The 19,691-nt window shown below is 36.9% G+C and overlaps 1 protein-coding gene across 1 annotated transcript in view; it reads right to left on the bottom strand.

Moving 5' to 3' along the window:
- The window catches only part of CPXM2 (carboxypeptidase X, M14 family member 2), a 234,106-nt gene that overhangs the window by 33,580 nt on the left and 180,835 nt on the right, over positions 1-19,691 (bottom strand). Inside the window, exons 8-10 of the mRNA XM_043985357.1 lie at positions 12,794-12,917; positions 8,083-8,279; positions 4,501-4,680 (exon numbers count right to left, since the gene is read on the bottom strand). Coding sequence (XP_043841292.1) covers positions 4,501-4,680; positions 8,083-8,279; positions 12,794-12,917 — 501 coding nt within the window. The remainder of the gene's footprint in view (positions 1-4,500; positions 4,681-8,082; positions 8,280-12,793; positions 12,918-19,691) is intronic.

Here is a 19,691-nt window from a genome sequence, read left to right as displayed (position 1 = left end):
CCACATTGTCTCCTCCTTTGCTATAGTCTCTGAAGAACAAGTAGCATTTTTTCAGAACAAGGCCAACACCGCTACTTGTGCCCTTGATCCCATCTCCCTTTCCTCCAGAAGAAACTTGTCTCCTTCACCATTCATTAACCTTCCCATCCTATCTCTTTTTTCTTCCCCTTCACCCTCCCTCTTTCTGCATCTCTCTTTCTCTCTTTCCTTTCCCCCATTTTCTCCTTATCTATTGTTGCCTTCTTTGATGTATAGCTCCAACCTTTAATTGTTTTGACTCTGCCATCCTCTTGAATTTTAAATATGTCTTTATGCTCAAAGTTAAATCCATAGAAAATGCTTTTCACATTTCCATTCTCTTACCTCCCAAAACCTTGCAAATCTAGCTTCTGATTCTAGCTCACTGAAATGTTTTCTTCAAGGTTACTTAGTAATGCTAACTCTGATGGCCTTTTTTTCTGTTTTCATCTTATTTTGCCTCCCACTGCTGATCTATATTGTGACACATGGTTCTTCATGGGATACATCCTTTGCTTTCTTGACACTGCTTTGTCCTGCTTCTCCTTTTACCTATGCAATGGCTCTCTCTCAAGTCTCCTCTGTTGGCTCATCATTCATCTCCTAGTCCTTCACAATAAGGATCCCTTAAAGCTCTGTTCTGGTATCCCTGTTCATTTCCCTTTGATGGTGATTTCATTGGCCTCCATGGATTCAATTATTAGCTCCATGCTGAGGGGTCTCAAATGTAGAGGCCTCACCTTGACCTCTATACTGCATGTAAGTCCTGTATCACCCCATGCCTACTGGCCTTCTCTACCTGGATGTTGCATCAGCATCCTTTTGTTTGTTTTGTTTCTTTGCGGGGCAATGAGGATTGAGTGATTTGCCCAGGGTCACACAGCTAGTAAGTGTAAAGTGTCTGAGGCTGGGTTTGAATTCAGGTACTCCTGAATCCAGGGCCAGTACTTTATCTACTATGCCACCTAGTTGCCCCCTGAATCAACATCTGAGTTTAAGAACTCAGCATGTCTAAAACAGAAATCCTTATCCTTTCTCCAAATCCCACCCCTCCTCCAAGCTCTCCCATTTCTGATGAAGACACCATGATTTTTCTAGTCACCCAGAATTGCAACCTTGGAGTCATTCCTGACTCTTCTTTCCTTTTGCCTCTCATTTCTAATAAGTTTCTAAATCCTATATATTCTACCTCCAAAATGTGTTATGCTTGTCTCCTTCTCTTCACACTTATTACCACCAATTTCATTCATTTCCTTTATTACTTTTTACCCAGATAACTTCAATAGTTTCCTAATTGGTGCTCATGGTCATAACATTTGCCCTTTTCAATCTATCTTCTGCACAAGTGTCAAACCAGTCTTCCAAAAGCATGGGCCCAACCATGTAATTCTTTTTTTTTTCCATGTAATTTTTCTGCTCAAGAATCTTCACTGCCTTGCTACTGACTAGAAAAAAAATAGAAAACCTACTTGGTATTGAAGCACACCTCAATCCGGGGGGTAGTCTACCTTTCCAGACTACTGGATAGTACTCTTCTTCATGGACTCTGTGTTTCAGCCAAATGGCCTATTTGCTGTTCCCTAAACTTGGCATCTTTCTCAAGAGCTGTCCTCCATGCCTTCACTCACCCTCCATATCTAACTCTCAGAATCTTTAGCTTCCTTTGATTTGGAGACACCTTGTAGGGTAAAGCCTTTCGTGACCCCACTTAGCTCAGTGCTTAGCTTAGTGCTCTCTCCCTCGGCAAATTATGTTGTTCCCTTAATATACATACACATAAATGCGTATATGTGTGTGTTGTATCCCCTCTAGTAACGTGTAATGTTCTTGAAGGGAAGGATTGCTTTTTATTTTTTGTCTATTTGCAGCACTTTGCCACATCATTTGCTTAGTAAAACTATGTCAAATTGAGCTGAAAATTCCCACCTAATTATCCTCTTTTCCCTTTTAAATAATTGCCCTTAACTATGTTTAACCCATTAATGCTGGGGGAATGTACCTAGCTTTTGCTAGTCAGGAAACTCTGGGTACTGAATCCCACAAAGATGAAGGGATTAGATTCAGTGGCCCCTAGAGCTTCTTCTGCCTCTAAATCTACCCTTATTTCACTTTGTTATCCTCACAAAGCTTGACTTTATCTTCTCAACAACTCTGGATTCTTCTCACTCTTCACTTGGTAGATAGCATATTGTTTCTCTGTGTTTCAAAAGGATGGATTAGACAAGATCCACCAACGGTACCAAATAGTGTCTCAGTCACTCACTACCCACCACATCGGGTAAACAGGACTTTTACTTGGTATTCAGAAATATGCAGTATCATTCTTTAAGGGGGAAAGGTATTCCTTCCCTCAGCAAAAAACAAAAACAAAAAACCCAAACAATTAAAAAAACCCAAACATTTATCTAAAGCAAAGGTGTCAAGTACAGGGATCCTGCTGACAGTACAAACCTGATTAAAATGTAATTGGAAATATTTAACAAAATAAATAAAAATACAATAGTGTTACTATGAGGTTGTTGTTTTTTCTCAGTCAGATGCCATCCAAAGGGATCCTTATGTGTGTTGGTCCCTTTCTATTTGAGTTTGAAACCACATATCTAATGCACCTTGGAGGGGAGAGAGCTCATAAAACTTAAAGATGCATTCACTTTTTGGGGGGTGCATGGGAAACTAGGAGATTGAGATAAATACTTAGAAATTACATATCTGCAGTAATCAGAAGAAGAAAAGTCCAGCCTGTCATTAGTTTTTTCATTTTTCTCTTTAATGACTTTTCTAAGCTCTCCCATAATTCCCCTAATTATCCTTCATTTGGCTCCAAATTTATTCTCTTGTTTTTCATTGTTGTGATATGGAAATATTTCATGTTTTAAGATCTATCTAGAGAGTTATGAACTTTTTACACAAGTCATTAAGACAATAATAAGAGTGGTAATAAAAATGACACATTCCAATATGAGGATTTGTATTTCTTGTTATCAACTGCCATATAATTAATTGTGATGTGATATATTTAAACTGTCTCCCTTTTAAAATCCTAATCAAGATGCAGAAATACTGATTTAAAAAAACAAGATGACATTCTACAATTCATTACTATACAGAGTAAGAGCTGCCAAAATCAAAGTACCAGCGATAGAGTTCATCACCATCCTTATAAAAACAAAAGTATCCCCCCCCCATCTCCCATGAAATACAGGTGTTTTTTTATGTTCCTTGTTATGGTGGATTCCTAGTACTGGGGGATTAGCTCTATAGACCATATTAATGTCACTGAGCTAGGATTCCTTTCACTGTTAAAAATATAACAGCTTATTAAGAAGTAAAAATTGGTTAAAGCTAAATAGAAAAATAAATAATTTTCCCTTTCCCATGTTGACTGATAGAAATACCATTAAAACAATGAGCTTTATCAGAGAAATGTGCATGCATTAGAAATCAATTTTTATGATGGCAAAAACTCAAGGAACTTGCTAAGAAAGAAGACATTAACAATATTGCCCTATTGTACAACTCAACCACATAATCAGTCCCTGTATTAGGTACCATGTTTTGCTATGAAAAGAAGCCTAACTTATGGTCCTCCCTCCTCAGGCAGTTTATAATCTATGTATGGGAAATGGGAAAGAGGTAGAGGGAGAGGGTAAGGAGGAGGGAGATGGGGAGGGAGAGGGGGGGAGGAGGAGGGAAAGGGGAAGGGAGAGAGGGAAGGGGAAGGGAGGGAGAGGGGAGGAGAAGGAGAAGGGAAAGAGAGAAAACTACAAAAAAAAATGGCCATTTCCAAATGAGTAGTTCAGAACAGGTCTTACAGGAGTTCAAAGAAGAGAAAGATTAGGGCAAGTAATGGTGATAAGGAGTTCCAAAAGGGACGTGACCTTAGGATGGGGAAGATTCAGATAGGCAGTAATGGGAAAGCAATAAGAATTCAGACAACGGAAACAGCATATGGATGGAATTTCACATATTAGGTGAGAATATTTTCTCTTATTAAGTATTCGGTGCTAAATAAGGCCTGTGAAAAATTAATGATCTAATTCCAAATTTGTTTTCTTACAATGGACGACAGGCCATAAACCTATGGGATTAATTAAAGTGAAAGTGAGTTCTTTCTAGCTATTAAGGAGATGGGCCCCAAAATCTTTGATTCCAGCAGTATCGGTGACAATAATGATGGCAACAATAGTAGGTGACAAAAGTCACTTTCAAACCTGAGGGTTGACATTTCTAGTTATGACACACAATTAAAGGACAGGGCAAAATAATTTAAAATTCTTCTCATATAACACTATGCCAAGAAGTTGTTTGTAAATGTATCTCTCATCTAGAGTCACATTTGTCCTTTAAAAAAACAACCTGGAAAAAGATCTATTCTTTATTATTTTAAATGATTCTTCATTTCACTTGGGCTATCTCCTCCTACCAATCCAGGTTGTCTTGAATTGTCTGTCATTTTGCAGTTTTTGAAGTATTTTTACTTACCGTTGCATTTTCAGATAGAAACCATTCGGGTATTGGAATGTGGTGGTTGGGGACCTTTCTTGGGAAATTCCGACGAGCCTCAGCTTCCCAAAGCATAGTATTTAAATCTGGAAAATTGTTGTTGATATCAATACCATCATGGGTCCAACGTCCCAGAGACCATCCTCCCAATTCAGAGCCCTGGGAGACAATTTCAGAATATGAACTCCTATTTTGTAGGACAAGGTTTCCATTGTGGTAAGATCATACTGATCACACAAATTGAGATTTCTGCTGCACCTGGTGTTCTCTGCTGGAGAACATTGGGGGAAAACAAACAAAACAAAACTTCGTGTATCTATAATAGGCGATAATAATAAAATGATTCCATATGGTCATAATCCTACCAATACTGCTAGTTGTCACCTATATAAGGAAAAATGCACATTAACAATTATATTGGATATGAGGAACTGGAATCATAGAGTTGAAGGACTTCAAGAAAAAGGTGTGACTTTGGAAGTTCTTAAATAACTTAAACAATAAAAAGGGGATGATATCTTTGGAACATTTTCATATAGCTTTCAGCTTATATCAATATTTCAAGCAACTAAAATCTGAAATCTTTCCTCTGATGCTGAATACCAACCAATCCCTGTTGACTTAATATCTGAGGCTACTGTAGCTATCAATGATGATAATAATGATAACAACAACAACAATAATAATAATCTAGCATTTACAGGGAGGCAGTTAGCTTGCTCAGTGGATAGTGCACTGGGCCTGGAATCAGAAAGACCTGAGTTCAAATCTAGCCTCAGACACTTACTAGCTATGTGACCCTGGGCAAGTCACTTAACCCTGTTTACCTCAGTTTCCTCATCTGTAAAATGAATTAGAGAAGGAAATGTCAAACCACTTTATTATCTTTCCCAAGAAAACCCCTGAATGGTATTAGAATGCTATATATGGGGTAAAGGGTGACAAAGCGTCAGACACCACTGAATGGATGGCAACAAAGTATTTATTGAGCGCTTAATGGTTTGCAAAGAATTTTACATATATTTGTCATTGGATCATAAGTACAACACTCTGAACTAGGCACTATTATTATCTCCATTTTGCATATGAGGAAACTGAGATTGAAAAAGGTTAAAATGATTTGCCCAAGGTCATACAGCTAGTATTTGAGGCAGAATTTGAACTCAGGTCTTACTGATGTTATGAATGAAAAAACCCTTTAAGACAGAGTTGCTGGGTAATTCATAATCAATTTATTAATTAGACTTGCCAACAATCAAATAATCGATGGTCAGTGATTTCTCTTGGTAACTAAAGACAGGCATCAAAAACCCTGAGAGCCTTAAAACATTTTTTTTGAAAGGGAATGCCCCTGACAAGTGAAAAATCAACCCTGATTGGTGGACATTTAATGATGAGGGGGGCTGGAAGTCTTCAGCTCCTCCTGTTGAGAATGTGGCTTGATTATGAGACTCAGCTGCCTCTAGCTATCTGGAATCAGGAATCCATTTTCATGCAGACCACCCTAATTGGTTTTGTGCTTCATGAGCTGGGTCACCCTAAACTCTAATGGAAGGGTACAAGGGTAAAGACTTGCCCAAACTGGTTTTTGCATATACTTTATTTTATTTTTTTTGCAGGGCAACGAGGGGTAAGTGACTTGCCCAGGGTCACACAACTAGTAAGTGTCAAGTGTCTGAGGCCGGATTTGAACTCAGGTCCTCCTGAATCCAGGGCCAGTGCTTTATCCACTGTGCCAGCTAGATGTCCCCTTGTGTATACTTTAAATAGAAGTTAGGTCTCCTATTTGGGTGGAGTCCTACACAAGATTGAAGATGATTTTCCTTGAGGGCTAATAGCAATCTCATCAATCATTCATGTTCTTCCAAGCCTGATTTTCTTTTTAATAAAAGCTGTGTTTTAATGAGGAAATGGAGGAGAAAGACTAGATCCTACTTTAATTACTGATTATGAATATAATAGTAAAATAACAATTTCTCTCACTGACTTCAAGGCCAGAGATCTCTCCATTACACTACCCAGCTGCCTATAGATAGGGTTCTAGAATGACATCGCCAAAATATTCATTTTTGGTGAGTCAATCTCTAATGATAAATCTCTTCAAATTTTAATAATAATAATAATAAGTAGCCTTTTTATAACACTTTGAGGTCTATAAAGCACTTTATATAACTCATTTGTTAGGCTGCTTATATAATACAGAGGTACCAAACATATGGTGGTCTGCATTATTCCCAAGTGCTGCCTGAACCATATTAATATGTAATTGGGGAGTATTTAACAAAATTAAAAATATGACAGAACATAAACAATGCTAATACGTTCTTTTCTAGGTAAATATGCAGCCCACAGGGATCCTTATTTGTGGTTTAGTTGTCCTGTTTCTATTTGAGTTTAACACCATTGACATAGTCCATCACTAGAGCCACACTTAGTAGGATCTGTCAGAGTCTTCATGCTGTTAGTATGATGATATGCCTTTTTCTACTCCATGATATGAGGTTTTGGAGAATTTTAGTGGAAATCCTTGAGAAGAAAGGCTACCCTCCCCTCAGTGAAAAATAATCAGCAAAGTACCTGAGAGGAGGGATCTAGGGAAAACACCAGGATATATACTCATTTCAGAGAGGACATGGTACCCGACAAACCTTGCCTATAGTTACCAAAAGAAAAGGGACCCTTAATCCTAACCCTAAAAATATGAACAATCTTTCAAAGTCATGGATGACCATGCTTCCATCAAAGATCAGTGAGGAGACTCCTCTGACATGAAAAAGAAATACCTGTGAGAACACTCCATCTCAGATTTGGGGAGGAGGTAAAGTTATGAACAAAGTAAGAAAAACAAAACATTTGTTGTAGTTGTTAATTGTTCATTTCTACTTCCCAAATAAGCAGGATCCAAAGGAAGAGAGAGGATTAGCAGAGTAGTAGAATATAAAACTAGAAAGGCAGATTGTAGTCAGATTATGAAGGGTCATCAATGACAAGACAAAAAAGCCTGGACTCAATTCTATAAGCAATAGGAAGCCAAAGAGAATTTTGTTTTGTTTTGGTTTGGTTTTTACCAGGCAGTGACCTGCTTAAAGCATATTTTAGAGAGTTTAATCTAAGAGTGATATTTAATCCAATAGATTAATCCAATGTACACAGGTGATGCTTTGTCAAAATGCAAATTGCCATATTAATTGGCTTTCTCTGCCTAGCCTTAACAAATATGGAACATTCCTTATCATAGAAAATCTCCAATAAAAAAGCTGTTTCCATTGATATACATTAAAAGGAAAGTCTACAAATCAAAGCTGGCATTTTGACAAATACATATTCACTTTCCTGAGTTGACTGTTCTATATATCTTTCTGCCTGGGTCACTGGAATTTTTCACCGCTGGGCTGTCCATCTCATAAGTTCTTATGACTTTCCATTGCAGCATTTATCTGAGAGGAGGGGGATATGTTTAAAGGGGGAAGTTTTGAATAATGTGGCATATCATTTAACTATATACACTAATTCTTTCAGAAAAGATGATGTGCAACCACAACAGGACAGAAATGACATTACCACTTCATAAGCCTTCTCATAACCGTCTGGATTAGCAGAAGGAAGAAGATGAATCCGGGTGTCTTCAATGAGTCGGACGATCCGTGTGTTCCTAGCCCTATATTCTTGGCACAGAAACTGCATCAACAAAAGCATGAGCTCCCGTCCAAGCACCTCATTCCCATGTGCCCCTGCTATATAGCGGAATTCCGGTTCACCTTTACTCAAAAAGGAAAAGAAAATACAAATATAAATATGGGCTGCATGTACTGAAGTTCATATTGATCATAGAATAACAAATCCCTAAAAAGTATAAACTTTTGTATCATTCCCTATGAAACATATTTAATAAAATTGTGAGATAAAAAGAAATAATAATAATAATGAGGAGTATGATAATAAATAATAATAGCTAATAATTATATAGCACTTTAAGTACCTTCCATACATGATGATATTTTATTATTGCAATAATCTTTTATCACCCCTGATATTATAGCTGACATTCATATAGTGCTTTAAGGTACTTTTTCATACATTATTAGCTGTCATGAAGGTCAAATGATCTTCCCTACATTTCTAGGAGGTAGATAGTCTAAGAAGGATAAAGTACATTGCCCAGGTCATATAGGTAATATATAACAAAGGTTTCAAATTCTGGTCTCCTAAATTCAGGTGGCTGGACTGGGATTGGGGAGAAATTGAATTCTAGTCCTGGCACTACAAGAAGCCTACTTGGTGATTCTGGGTAAGTTACTGAAGCTCTCTGGGATTCAGATTCCTAATTTATAAATGACATTTGCTATGTGTAGACTTGGTGAAGCCGGAGTTTGGTGGGGATAGGATCCAAATCCTGGATATAAAGTTTAATGTACTTCTTCCCATTGAGGGATAGCAATTAGGCATATAGCTTGAACCTAAAAATATTTCCCATAGACTAATAATATTTAGGAAGAACAAACAGATATAATTTTAATCCAGTACACTTTCTCTGAGGAAATCAGTCATCAGCTTCTGAGGATAATCTCCTGTCTTGCCTCCTAGCAGGAATCAAAGTCTACCTTGGAGAAGGATGAGTGCAGACAACTAGAGTTATCTATTGATTCCTTCCCATGAGTCACATCTATAAAGATACTTGTGGATATATGTAACATACATGGGAAATACACATAATACCCCCTACATACTAAAGAGAAAGCTGAGTCCTAAAGACACTAAGGCTTACCCAAAGTTGCAAAGCTAGGGAATGGCAGGCTAGAATTTTAACTCCAAATCTAGTATTCTTTGTGGTATCCCAGGCAGCAAGTTAGCATAGTGGATAAAAGTGCTGGACATGGAGTCAGGAAGACCCCGGTTCAAACTCTTCCTCAGACACTTACCAGCTACAAGACACTCTGACTCAATTTTCTCACTTCCAAAATGATATACTTTAAGGATTAAGGGATTTTTTTGTTTGTTCAGGAGAATGAATTTCCTCAGAAGCAGTGGTTTTGCCAAAAAGTGGGTCAATACAGACCAAAAAATACCCTTGCCCCAGAGTACAGTGTCTAGTAAGTTGCCAAAAAATTAATCACCTAGCAGCCAAATCTATGAGGCAGGGCCTTTATGAACTCAGCTGGATTGGTCTTCCAGGAAGACTTATGATCTCTATCTTTACGCTTTTCTAGCTTTGTAGACCCTTTTGGGACTTATACTCTACTGGATACTTCATTTTCTAAGAGGACTAATGACATTTCAGGGTGACATCTTGACTCATGCATGAATTGAATTTAATTGAGGCAGAGTTGCATAAAGTTGTTGACCTCACTGTCTCTTCCAGAGTCATGAAAATCCAGGGGCAAGACAAAAGTCAAAATGACTGGTGATGGCCTAGGATACAGTAGATGACCTTGGGCATCTTTGATGTCTGACCAAACTCTAAGCACTCCACAATACCTGCTTTAACTGCTTTCATGGCTGTTGGAACACATTGTTTTCATCCACCCATTCTGCTAGGAGAAGTCTTCCATGCTTGGGGTAGATATCCCACTAACTCATCAATGGGTTTGAGGCATGCCAATTACCCTCAATCCAGTTTAGCCCATCTGCTGAGATGGCTTTACTGGGGTGTGACCACTGCACATGTTACAGCTTCCTGGATACACAGTTGAGAGTTTGGTAAAAGGCAGACATCAAAGGTAGATGAGCAGTTCTGAAAAGGGCTCAGTAAGCCCTCACACCAGAAGTGCCAGTCCTAAATCAGGGGGTAGATGACATCTAAGGGAGAAATTATAGAGGGAGTAGAGTTCAATTTTATCTTTTTTCATGGGGGAGGGGCAGAGAGTTCAATTTTAAACAAATGAACCATACACCCACTTCTCCTGCACAGCCTTTAAGAAAGCTTAGTCATGGCCACATCAGTGCAAGATTCTGTTGGAAGCACACCTTCTTACTGGGATATGGATACATTTTAGGAGTGAATTTTTTTAAACTGGATAATGTTCCAATTAAGATGTTTGGGCAATATGGCTAATGTATGGATTTATATTTAGACCAAGGGCTCAAACTTTTTTGTGTCATGGACCCCTTTGGTGATCTGGTGAAGTCTATGGGCCCCTTTTAAGAATTATATTTTTAAATGTATAAAATAAAACAAACAGGAGTACAAAAAGATGTATTTTTTCCCATTCAAAATGATACCACCTGAATCTATCCATGGACTCCTTGGAAGCATGTGTTAGGTTAAGACTACTATGTTGGAAATTTTTTTAAACAATCATAATTACAAAGATGCAATAGGAAGTTTTTTTTAAAGACCACCTGTATTCAAGGAAAGTAAGGGAACCACATAAATCTTGTACCTATAATAATAACATATTTCAGAACCACATTTCAAGGGAAAACTAAAACTTTGTAGAGAGGTACAGGTTTATTCTGTCTAAATACAAGCGGGAATGAAGAAAGAACTCAGAGTAAATTTATAATTTGCCACTTATTTAATTTTATGATCTTAGGCAAGTCATAAACTCCTTGAGTTTCATTTTCCTAATCTGTAAAATGTGGGAATTGTACTAGATGATCAAAATCATCTAGGACCGTTCCAAGTTTAAATCTAGGTTTCTATATGACCTTATTCCAATAAATAACCTCTCTGTGTCTCAATTTCTTCATAGGGGAAATGATCGTGATATTCATTTTCCTATTCATTTAAAAAGGTTTTATACACTCCAAAGTGTATTATAAATATATTATTTTGTATTATTATTTTCATTTTGGCTATTATGCTTCACACTAGTAATAGAAAAAAATGGAATTAAGAATAGTTCATCCAAGCAAGTTTGTCTGATAAAGGCCTCATTTCTCAAACATATAGAGATCAAATTTATTGAAATAAGAACCACTCCACAAATGAAAAATGATCAAAAGATATGAACAGTTTTCAGATGAAATAAGCAAAGCTATCTATAGCCAAATGAAAAAATGCTCTAACTCACCATTGATTAGAAAGATTCAAGTAAAAACAATTGTGGTGTACTACCTCATGCCTATTGGATTGGATAATATGTCAGCAGAGGAAAATGACAAATATTAAGTGGAATATGGGTAAAATGAGACATTAATGCTCTGTTGTTCGAGTTGTAAACTGAATCAGTCATTCTGTAGAGGAGTTAGGAACTATGGCCAAAGTGCTATAAAACCATACATACTCTTTAACCTATCGATACACTACTAGGTCAGTATTCCAAAAGTAATAAAAAACAAAAGGAAAAGGACACACACACACACACACACACACACACACACACACACACACACACACACATATATATATATATATATATATATATGTATGCATATATATGTATATATATATAAATATTTGTAGCAGCCCTTTTCTGGTGGCAAAGATTTTGAAATTCGGAGGAGGCACATTAATTGGGGAGTGGGTGATCAAATTGTGGTATGTGATTATGATTGAACACTATTGTGCTATAAGAAATGATGACCAGGATGTTCTCAGAAAACCGAGAAAGGCTTATATGAGCTGATGCAAAGTGATATGTAGTGTGTACAAAGTAACAATACTGTAAGATGATCAGCTGTGAATGATTTGGCTCTTCTCAGCAATACAATGATCCAAGACAACTCTGAAGGACTTATGATGAAAAATGCTATCCATCCCCAGAGAAAGAATTGATGGTGTCTGAATACAGATTGAAGCATAATATTTTTTACTTTATTTTTCTTGAGGGTTTTTCTTTCACAACCTGGCTAATATGGAAATGTTTTGCAAGACTACACATGTATAATGTATGTTGAAATGCTTGGCTTCTTAAAGGAGTAGGAGTAGAGAGAGAAGAAGGAAGAGAATTTGAAACACAAAGTTTTAAAAATGGATGTTAAAAATTGTTTTTACGTGTAATTGGGGAAAATGAAATGCTGAACAAACAAATAGAATAGTTTATCCTTTGAAATTAAAAAAAACATTCTATTTGATATAAATGCCACTGTAAACTTGTCCTAGCATACCCTATGACCCTTTGAATTTATATATGTTTACCAAATCAATATTGGAACAATCATTTCTGCAAGAAAGACTGATGATGAGGATAAATACATTCTGTAAACTCATTCATGGTCTAATATTATTTTTACAAGTGTCCAGCAAATCTTAAAGTCTCATAGTTTCTTCCTTTATCTAAGGTGTTGCCTATAAAACTAAATATATTTCATAAAGCCATATAATTCTAACCAACTTCGTGCTCTCCTGGGTTGTCAGAGATTTCCACAGCATATAACTTCAGCCCTTGGTTGCTTTTACCAATATTGTAAATCCTTGTGATGTTGGGGCACATTTCATTCACAATCTTCATCAACTGAAAGAGAAAATAAAGAGACAAAATCATTTCTACACTCCTCTCATTCAAGAAGGAATTTTTAAAGAGCAGCCCTTGGGTTGACAATAAGAAGCATGAAGACTCACTTTGTTTACACAGTATCACAGTATTTCTATGTTGGACAGCTGACTCCAATCAGAGAACAAATCCCCTGTATAACATAGCCCCAAATGAGTATCTAGCATCTGTTTGAAGACCTTTAAGAAAGGAAAAGCCACTACCGTTTGAGGTATCCCATGCCATTGCAGTATAGGTTCAATTGCTAGCGAGTCTTTCCTTACATCTAGCCAAAACGTGCCTCTTTGAAATGCCCCACCATTATTCCTAATTCTGTCATCTGGGAACAAGCAGAAGAAATCTGATAGCTCTTCCACATGGGGGGCCATCATAAAATGGATGACACCAATCATGCTCCCTAGAAATCTCTTATCCATGCTAAACACAGGATCATAGATTTAGGCCTGGAAGGAACCTTGGAGACCAGCCAATACTAACTTCTCATTTAATAGATGAGAAAATGACATATCTAAAATACGGTTCCTCCCACTACTTCTCATAGGCCATTAACTAGAAGGCCTCTACTGTCTTGTTTGCCTTCCTCTAGATGTTCTCTCCACCTTTCAATGTCTTTCTTATAACAAATGCACTACGTGCTAGATATTGTCTGACTAGGATTGGGCATAGACATTTTCTCACCTCAACACTTCTGGATCCTGTGCCTCTCTTACCATAGCCTAACATGACAATGGCTCTCATGCTCTCTAAGACATATAGATAGATGACAGATAGATAGATAGATAGATGATAGATAGACAGATAGATGATAGATAGATAGATGATAGATAGATGATAGATAGATAGATGATAGATAGATGATAGATAGATTGATAGATGATAGATAGATAGACAGATAGATGATAGATAGATGATAGATTTGTATATGTATACATATATACATATACATGCATACAACATATATGTATGTATAAACATCTATGTTTATACATACATATATATGTCTATCTGTTTATACACACATATACATAAAGAATCTCACTGATGGTCACATTATAGAGAATTTGATCTGCCTTTCTAGGAATGTAATGGTCACTTTGGTAAATGCGGCAGAAGCTGCTCTAGTGAAGAAGGAATAAGAAAATCCTTCTCATAATAAAGAGATTTCTTGTCACTTATCACTAAATAAATATAAGATACTAGGAGCAAGATCCAAGAATCCTAGAGAGTCAAAGATATAAGAAACCTTACAACTCACCTAGTCCAACACTCTTTTAGGTTATCAACATAACATAATATATTATATTATTTTATTTTATTTTTGGTTTCCCTATCTCACCCAGCCTGCATGGGCAGGGACTACTCACAGACCAAACTGCACTACAGATGGGCATGGGAGCTTTGACCTACTCCTTTTTCTGACCTTATACCTCATCTCTCTTTAGAGAATCTGTTGGCTAGGGGCAGCTAGGTGGCGCAGTGGATGAAGCAGTGGATAAAGGAAGACCTGAGTTCAAATCTGACTTCAGACACTTGACACTTACTAGGTGTGTAACCCTGGGCAAGTCACTTAACCCCCATTGCCCTGCAAAAAATCAAACAAACAAAACAAAACAAAACAAAAAACATCTATTGGCTGGCTCATGTCTCCAGGGGTTCACCCTATTGATATCAGACTTGGGGCAGACATTTGATCAATTAGAAGAGACCAATGAAGCTCTGAATACCAGAGATTAAGAGATCCGCCAGCTTCAACCTCCTTGTAGCTTGGATGAGAGGTCACTATGTAAGGAGGAAACCTAGGCCCAAAGAAGAGTGGCGACTTGCCCAAGATGATACAATCAATTAATGGCGGAGCTGCCATTGAGATCTGAGTGTTAAATGGAAGCCAAAACTGGGCAAAAATGTTTTGTTGGCAAAGTAATTTATGCCACAACAATGGCGGGGAGGGAAGGGAATTATTTAAGATTTAGTGTATTACAACATATTCTTTCCTTGAAAAAAAAATGCTTTACCTAAGATAAAGCTTCTATTTTATACTTATTTTTAGAAATACATTCTATTTGCTTATTCTATCTGAATTAAAACCTTCAGGGTGGGAAGATTTAAAAAGATGCTCTGGGGTCAAACATCTGTCCAAGAAAGAAAATGAGGATTAAAAATAAAAGTATTTATTAAATAATAAAAAAAATATCTTTGCCTCAAGATTCCCTTTCTCTAATTCTTAAAGGTCTTTGTTTTATTTGATATGCTTTTTTCAAAGTTGGATTACAATTCAATAGTGTTACTAGTACAGTCTCATATGAATATGAAAAGCTTTAAAGGTTAATATGCTAACTTTAAGAGCTTACTGAAGCCTGTAGATAATTAATTTTGAAAGCAGTAAGAAAAAAAAAAAAAACTTCTTACATTTTACTTCATTATTCTAGCTCTGGGGTGAAGGTTTCCAGGATGAGAATAAAATAATGCTTTGGTGTCGAACCAGCATGGTAAAGTATCAAGAAAGGCAGTATGATGCAGAAGAAAGAAAATAGACTTTCAGCCTAAGGAATCTTGCCTCTGAAATTTACCATGTGTGACCTTGGGCAAGTTTCCACCAGAGGTAAGTAAGAGTTGTGTATTCACAAAGGTCAAGTTGCTCCCTCTACTTGAAAAGAGATTCAGTTTTTAACAGTCATAAAACTTTTAAATTATAAGAGGAAGAAATGTTTTTTGAACGAAGGTCTCCAAAGAGGAAGAAAAAAAAATATAAAAAGATGAAATGGAATCAGAGGAGGAGAGAGTCTTCCATCTATAGACCAGTCAACTTGACTTTGATTCCTCATAAAAATTTGGAACATATTATTAAAGGAATTGCTTATAAGAAAGGTAAGTGAGGATTGATCACTGAAAGCCAGTATAGCTTTATTAAATTCAGGTTATGCTCATCTAGTCTTATTTCCTTTCTGACAGGATAACCTGACTGATATATCAAGGGATTGTTTTTGGCATCTTATAACTTCATTGTATCAAAGCAATTTGACAAAGTCTCTGACAATCTCCTTGAGAATAAGTGGGAGAGACATGTGCCAGATGGAGGTACAGTTGGACGGATAAGGAACTGTTTAAATAACTTGATCCAAAAATAGTCAATGTCAACTTGAGGTCAGTCAGTCAAGAAGCATTTATTAAATACCTACTATGTGCCAGGTACTGTGAAAAACCCTGGGTATATAAAGAAAGACAAAAAAAGCTTCTGCTCTCAAGAAGTTCATAGCCTAGAAAGAGACAATATGCTAGCAACTATTTATGAAAAAAAGACAATTTTACATAAATTAAGGGCAGTCTCAGGGGAAGGCAGTAAGATTAAAGGAAACTGGAAAAGACATTTTGCAGAAGGTGGGACTTTAGCTGAGGTCTAGAGTGAAATGCCCTAGGGATCTGTACTCAGCTGTAGGCAGCTTGGCATTTTACTAATAACTTGAATGAAGGCCTAGAGCATATTGATAAAATTCTGCTACTGATAGAAAACTAGGATGGAGTGCAAACATGTGGGATGTCAAAATGTGGATCTAAAAATGTCTCCCTAGGAACAATGGGACAAATATTATAAGTTTAATTTTGATGGGAATAAATATAAAGTTCCATGATTGGATTTTAAATATTGCAGAAGAGTAGAACAGAGAAACAATAGCTCCTGGGGGAGGGTAGTGGTGGGGAATCTGGTAGGTTTTAATGCACTCCAAGCTCAAAACAAGTCAGTGGTATGACCCAGTGGTCAAGAAAAGCTAATGTGTTCTTGGATTGTGTCAAAGTATAGGATCTGAAGCAAGAGAAGTACCACTGAACTTCTGTTCTGGATAGATCATATCCGTAGTAAAGAATGAGTTGCAGAAAAGTTCTAGGATAATCAGAAGGATGAGATCAAAATAGCTTCTTTGGAGGACCCTGACTTATTGGCAGTTCCTTGAATACAAGGCTCTATCTCCTGTTGTTATGCTTTTGCACTGTCACCCAAACCTGGGATGTTCTATCCTCTCACCATTATTTTTTACTTTGCTTGGCTTCTTTGACTTCCTTCAAGACTCAGTTCAAAGCCCCCATTCTGAAGGGAGTTTTTCCTGGTGCCTCCTCCTCACCCACAACAGCTGCCAATATCTCCATCCTTCAGATTACTTTCCATCTATTGTGTGTAAATAATTTAAAAATACATACCTATTTCTAAGTTGTCTCTCCCAGTTAAATGCATGATCCTTGATAGCAGGTACTACCTTTCACCTTTTTGGGGGTAGGGGTGGGGGTGGGGGGCAATGAGGGTTAAGTGACTTGCCCAGGGTTATACAGCTAGTAAGTGTCAAACGTCTTAGGCCGGATTTGAACTTGGAACTCCCGAATCCAGGGCCGGTGCTTTATCCACCGCACCACCTAGCTGCCCCACCTTTCATTTTTCTTTGTATTTCCAGTGCTTAGTATTGTGCCCAAAATTAATTACTGACTGACTTGTGAAGGGACTAGAGACCATGCCATGTTTGGATTGGCTGCAGGAGCTGAAAACCTTTAATCCTCAGAGGATATCTGGAGACTGGTCAAGTAGAAGATGAATCAGACTTGTCCTGCTTGGTGCCAGGGAAAGCACAATTAGAAAGTAATAGGCAGAAACTACCAAGGGACAGATATGGGCTGATATAAATGAAAAATATATCTAATACTTAGAACTAGTTGGCATGGAAGGAAGGAAGTTCCTATTCATAGGAGGTTTTACACTAGAGACGGGATGACCATTTGATCAAGATGTTTCTGATGGGATCATTATCTTGGGACAAATTGGTCTAAATGATATCTGAAGACATGTTTTGTTATTCACTCATTCAGTTATATCTGACTCTTCATGACTCCTATGGACCATAGCAAACTGGACTTTTCTATCCTTCTCTACCTCTCCAAGTCTGTCCAAGTTCATATTCATTGTTTCCATGATACTATCTATCCATCTCATTCTTTGTCATCCCCTTTTCCCTTAGCTATCATTCTTTTCCAATGTCAGGGTATATATACACATAGTGAATGTATATATTTAAGTCAAAACTCTTATACATGAGCACTATATTTTTTATTTAATGTTTACACTTTTATGTGGATTGGCATAGCCCAAGAATTAATCACCTAATGGTCAACTTTCTGGTAATAAGAACTTACAAACTTAGCTAGGCTGTTTCTCAGGGATCATATGTAATCCACTGCCTAACTGGCTGGGTGGGATAAAGATATGTGATATCCATATCCATATCTACCTATCTATACAGATCTAAATTGATACACATATGTAATACATTTAGATGTATGTAATTGCACATATTTGTATATATATATATATATATATGACTGAATTACTATATAACAATTATGTAATTGTACAATTAGAAATGGGACCCTGAAATCACAACATTTATGATACCAGTGTTGCCTCTATGCCTTGTAGGAGCATAACAACATTACTTGGAAGACATAGAAACATTTGCAGAATAATAAGTGCTTCAGTAAAAGAAAGCAATGTTGACTTGGCAGATATAGTAACATCAGTTCAGGAAGGTGTCTTAATAACAATGATTTCATACATGGTGCAGGCATTCTAAAAATATTTAGGAGTTCTTATTTATGTTCTTAAATTTAGTGAGGTATGAATCCTTGCCACTCCTACAGTAGGCCAAAGACACTATAATTAATTAGAGTGAATCTTTTGTTCAGATCGGTTCTTCAAAGCACAGATGCCTCATAAAAGTTTCATCCAAATACATGATCTAACAACTGGATTTGCTGAGTTCTTAGAAAAGTCAGTGCCCAAATGTACTGGTTTGGCTTGATTCTAACTTTGTCACTTCTGTCTCCTAATGGGCCTTAGTCCAAAGAGTTGAAGCTAACTTTTATGAAACAGAAGCATGATTAATGTATGGCAAACCCCTTGATATGCTCAAGAAAGTTAGGTGATGTACTTCATATATGAAAAAAAAAAAGATCTTGACTCATGGGACACTGAGTTTTTCTCCCACTCAGATAAGGAGTTGGGTTAGTGGATCTGCATGATTTTCAACAAACGGTTTCAATTACTTGGGCCTCAGCAGCCTCATTTACAGAGTGATAGGACTGAACTAGATGTTCTCTAAAATCCTTTCCAAATCTATAATTATAGGATGCATCTAGCATCCCTCATCCTTCCTAGCAATCAGTGGTACAAGGTCACCAAGATGAAGTGAAAGGTGAAGCATTTGGCAATGAAAAAGTAATATTAACTGGGTCCCCAACAGATCAAAACTTTGGTATTAGTATCATTAGCACCATCCTAAAACCAATTGAGATAAGCATGTATAAAGGAAAAACAATACACATATTAAAGTAAAATGTAGCAGTTAAAAAATCCAACAACAATAATTTATGATCAAGGTATTAAAGACTTGGGGTTTAACTTGGAGTTAGAACAGTTTTTATATCCTCTAAGATTTTTAACTGGTTACAGTTTCTAGTGGTGGAATTCATTCATGATTAATCATGTAGTATTAAGATATAGGTGTTCTTATGAACAAGAGGTAGTTTTTATTTATTAAGTATAGAAATGTGTCACAACTGGTATTCAACTGGGATGAAATAATTTACCTCAACTAGGTTAAGGAAGTACATGTTTGTGCTGCGAAATGAGGGATTTAATGAGTGAGAGAAATGATTTGATGATTTTTTTAAAGAATCTGTAAATTGTCAGCATGTTCG

This window comes from Dromiciops gliroides, chromosome 2 (assembly GCF_019393635.1).
Source record: "Dromiciops gliroides isolate mDroGli1 chromosome 2, mDroGli1.pri, whole genome shotgun sequence".
Taxonomy (NCBI): Eukaryota; Metazoa; Chordata; class Mammalia; order Microbiotheria; family Microbiotheriidae; genus Dromiciops; species Dromiciops gliroides.
Note: the sequence above shows the minus strand (reverse complement) of the source record. Positions and strands in the feature narration are given on the sequence as shown.